General features: G+C 40.5%; 1 protein-coding gene across 1 annotated transcript; it reads right to left on the bottom strand.

Moving 5' to 3' along the window:
• Positions 1–212: 212 nt before the first annotated feature.
• LOC149570938 (allene oxide synthase CYP74A2-like) lies at positions 213–2,293 on the bottom strand. The gene has a single exon (XM_089812494.1). It carries the CDS (start codon positions 2,089–2,091, stop codon positions 577–579), a length of 1,515 nt encoding a protein of 504 aa, XP_089668620.1. The 5' UTR covers positions 2,092–2,293; the 3' UTR covers positions 213–576.
• Between the last annotated feature and the right edge of the window lie 2,351 nt (positions 2,294–4,644).

The raw sequence follows: 4,644 nt of genomic DNA on the forward strand, positions 1-4,644 counted from the left end.
GCCTAGATGAAATCAATACTAAGTATTTCGATCATTCTCATAAAATATGTGTTCAAATGAACCACTACACTACTCAACAAACACGAGCCAATATTGATTTAGATTTAAAAACTATGTAAGTGAACCCTCATAACAGCATCCCAACATATGAGTGTTGTTACAAAGCTAACAATAAAACATTTCTAATTTCACTTTATTCTATAAGAGAATCATTACGTTCCAAATATTAACACGCCTTTATCTATTGAAAACATTAGATTTCCCCCACAACAATAATATAATAATTATTGTTTTTGTTGTTTAGATCGCACTCAATGAATTATTATGGAAATAAAGTACGGTGGAAAACATTGGTGCGAATAAATCCTACACAACTGAAACGAACAGAAATCACATCTTAATCTACGAACGAATCCTCTCCGTGAAATCCTACAATACTGAATGGGAAAGTACGCACAATCATCTCTAATTTAACAGGGGCATCAATCTTCATAAATCGTACAGTAACGAAACCAGCAGAAATCACATCTTAACCTCTGCGCTGCTAAGAATCGTCTCCATGAAATGGCCGGGGAGCTAAGAAGTGGCCTTGTGGAGGGAAGTAAAGACGACTTTGGTAGTGGCGGAAGGGTCGGTCTCAAAGAAGTCGTAGTGCCTGAAGAGATGCGCCACCAGCAAGCGGGACACCATGACGACAAAGTTCTTCCCCGCGCACTGCTTGTTCTGCTCCGTGGGCTGCTCGGTCTCTGGCCCGTTGGACCAGAGCACGTACTTGAGCAGCTTCTCCCCTTCCTCTCCCATGAAACGCCGGGGCAAAAACTCGTCGGGGTACTGAAACACTCTCGGATCTCTGGTGGCGAAGGGCTGATACCCACCCAGCATCTCCCCCTTCTTCACCGCGTATCTCATCCCATCGTGCGACTCCACCACCAAGTCCTCCCTCGCGCGCCCGTACTGGAACGGCACCGGGGGCTCTATCCTCAGCGCCTCGTACACCGTCGAACGGACCATCGCCATGCCCTCCAGTGCTCGCATGCTCAGCGTCCCTCCGTTGTCTCTGATCCCCGCTCTCACCTCCTCCGCCAGGTCTGCCTGCACGTCTCTCCCCAGCGACGCGATGAGTCGCACAAGGGCGGGGAAGAAGATGAACATGCCTCCGAAGGCGTTGAAGCAGATGGCGAACACCAAATTGTGGCACGCCTCTTCGCGATCCAGGCCGAACTGGTGTTCCGCGGCGTCCAGCAACTCCCTGCCGTGCGTCGAGAAGAAATTGCGGATCTTGTTGTAATCCCCGCTGACGAGCGCGAACGGCAGAGGGAGCGCGTGGATTGTTACCTCCTCCAACATCTTGGGAAGCACGCCCGTGCTCGCGATGGGCGCGAGCTGAAGCCCGATCCACTTGAGCACACAACTCGGCCCGTTCCTTCCCAGGCTCGACTCTGCAGGGTCCTTGTTCAGCACAGACCTGCACAGGAAATTGAAACACATCTGCAGATTCTCGCCATTGAATTCGGCCCTGCGGGGCCCGGCGAACTGGTCGTCGAGATTAGCACAGAGCTCCCCCGCGGCGCGGTCGAACTCCGGGATCCATTTGGGCGCGTTGATCTTGAGCACGTGGAAGCAGAAGTTCTTGAGCTTGGCGTGCTTCTCTTCGGAAGGGTCCAAATACGAGAGCACCCGATACCCGCCCGTGAATTTTATGCTGGGCGTGTAGACCCCCGTGAAGACGTTCTTCTTCTCCACTTTGGTCGTGTCGAAGAGGACGGGGAAGCTCTTGGCGTCCAGCAGAATTATGACGCGAGGGTCGCGAGATAAGGGCGGTCCGGGCGGCATGTTCACCCTGAATACGGTGCTGTTGTACTTGCCTATGCGCTTTCTGAAGAACTCCTCCACGCCCTTCCTTACGAAGTAGTCGTAGCGATCCGCGATGGCTCCGATGATGGGCAAGCCGTAGCTCCCAGGGACCTCCTTTACTTCTCCTCCATGCGCCGCCCTTCCAAACCTCGAACAAGAAGACATGGAATAGTCACTGCCCGCGCCCTCCCAACTCTCACAATTCAAGCAACAACTCCTTGGCAAATTGAATGCCATAACGCGAAACACATGAACTACTTATAATACAGATACCTTTACTCACTGCATCCCTTTCCTACATCGTTCGGCTCAAATCAAATTCTCAGAAGAATCGATTACCCATTCACCTCTACCCTCCATCGGAAAATGATTCCTCCGCGTGAGACATTTCATCAATCAATCAGTCCATCCTGAAAATTCTCGCTGTGGGGGACAGCTGGAAAGCTTCAAAATTTATAACATAGAACAATTCCACAGATTGTCGAAAGTTACTACCATCAACGAGAAAACTAGAAAACTATTATAGTTAACTAAAAAAAAGTTATATGTATTCCAGTTTTAATGAGCTTTTTAAGAACCTTTCAATTTTATCGATAGATCAAGGGTCCATTGACAATAACAAGTAATTTAAATAGAGATTTCAAATTTTTATTTGCATTGAGAATATGAAAAAGTGGTTTTAAATTCAACAAAATTCCATAGACACCAAAAAGCTATGCACTATCTTCCTATTTTCCTTTTGAAAAATCTATTGTGTGATGTGCCCTCAGACCTTGAAAGAGAACCCATGTGTTCATGTCATGACTACAGAAGCCAAGAAAACTCTTTGATTGGGGTAAATGATACACATAGTAAAAGTTCCCTGAATAATCTGTTGAATTTTACATAGTTGGGCATATAAGTAGTTAAATTAAAAACATGTACAAAATTACCTATCAGCTATTCCCTTTCACCTCATATGATGCACGTGCTAGTTTCTAATACAACTATATAGAATAGCCCCATGTATTGTATAGAGGTTGAAAACAAATTATAGATATTGTCAAGACCTTACCTTAACCTTAAGTTTTATATAACTCACACTCAACTCTTTTTGGGCTTTTGAAAAAAAGGTGAAACATTCTTATTCATTTTCTTTCATTGAAAATATCAACTCAAACACTCAATTCTTTTATTTTCAAAAGAAATAGCTAAGACATTTGATTCTTCACTTTTGAAAGAATTGGCTAAAACATTTGATTGTTTTACTTTCCAAAAGAATCAGGTTAAACATTTGATTCTTTTATGTTTGAAAGAATTAGCATTACTTAATCGAATGTAACTATGACAGTGATTATCCATTCAGTAAAAGATTTTGACATGTATATTCAACCTCCTCCATTATACCAGACACTTCAAATTTTTAAAAATAATAATAATTATGTCGAAAAAAATACTTAGACATCCCAATTAAAAACTAGAGGGGCATTATATTTTCTTTGAATATGAGTGTTTTGGCGATCGCATCACTACACCTGGTAGTATAAATATCTTCACATCCATTTGCAGAGGAAAGAAATGTGAGAATAATTAACATCAAGCACCACATTATGCATTTAAGCATGGGATGGATGTGAGTGATGCAATGTTCTTCTATATTGAAAGAAGGCAACTTGTAGGGTAATGCTGAAATCCATTTTTGTGGCATCGTAAAACTCTGTGCAAAGATCACATTGATATAGGTAGATTAAAGCTCAGTTTAGTTGAAATTTTTCTTATTTGAAGGGCTTCTTTGGGGATTTGTTCTTTAGTTTTTAATCTTTCATGTTTCTTGATATTTTATATTTCTTGTTTCTCTTAGACAATGTATATAATTTTGTTGTTGTGTTGATCGTATTGTAAGTGGTCGGGTGTATTAGAGGTTTCATAAAAGTGAAACAATATGGATGTGTAGTTGATAAGTCACATGTAAAAAATATTGTTTATGTTCAAATGGATAATCATGCCATTGGCCTTGTAATGATCGAAATAGTTATTAAACATCTTTAATTAGCATAATTCTTATTCAATGTTGTTCTTCTTTTCTAACTTCAATCTTCCAACCTATCATTTCTTTTTCCTTCCTCTAACAACACCGTTTACTACATTTAGAAAATATTTTGGCTCACTTCTATACCTTTGGCTTTATTGTTATCTCACCTTCTTCTTAAGTCATCTCCCTACAAATATTTTATCATGGAGGATTTTATGAACCCAAACTCCAAATAATGTCTTTTTCTCGTCCATGAGACATTATTCACCCTCTTTAAACCATACAAGATTCAAATCAAGGTCTACTATAACAAATTTTTCAAGAGATACAACTACTCATTCTTCTTAAATAGGTTCTTTGGGAATTGATTATAGAAGATTCTTAAGTTAGAGGTGGTGCATACCACCTCCATATCATAGTGTATTATAGAAAATTCTTAAGTTAGAGGTAGTTCCATATCATAGTGTATTATGAAATGTAATACATTTTTCATTTCCTTCTGTTAAGTACATGATAGAACTTCTAAAATTTATTGTAAAAATTATCTTTAAGGATTCCTTATTAGACTTGGTCATATCCTTGAGCACTTAAAACTCTAAACATATAAGCCTATATTATGTTAAAGCCCTAAACCCTTCATGATATAATTCTTCATTGACTTGATGTAGTTAGTTTTTAAATCTTTAAGTTATGTCTCTAAGGGTTGTCATGTTATGTCCCTTTGGCCCCAACTTCCTAGTTATTCACTTTTCTTGTTTATAATATTTCCTAAGTATAAC

This window comes from Cupressus sempervirens, chromosome 2 (genome assembly GCF_028749045.1).
Source record: "Cupressus sempervirens isolate cs-2001-9-10 chromosome 2, ASM2874904v1, whole genome shotgun sequence".
Lineage (NCBI taxonomy): Eukaryota > Viridiplantae > Streptophyta > Pinopsida > Cupressales > Cupressaceae > Cupressus > Cupressus sempervirens.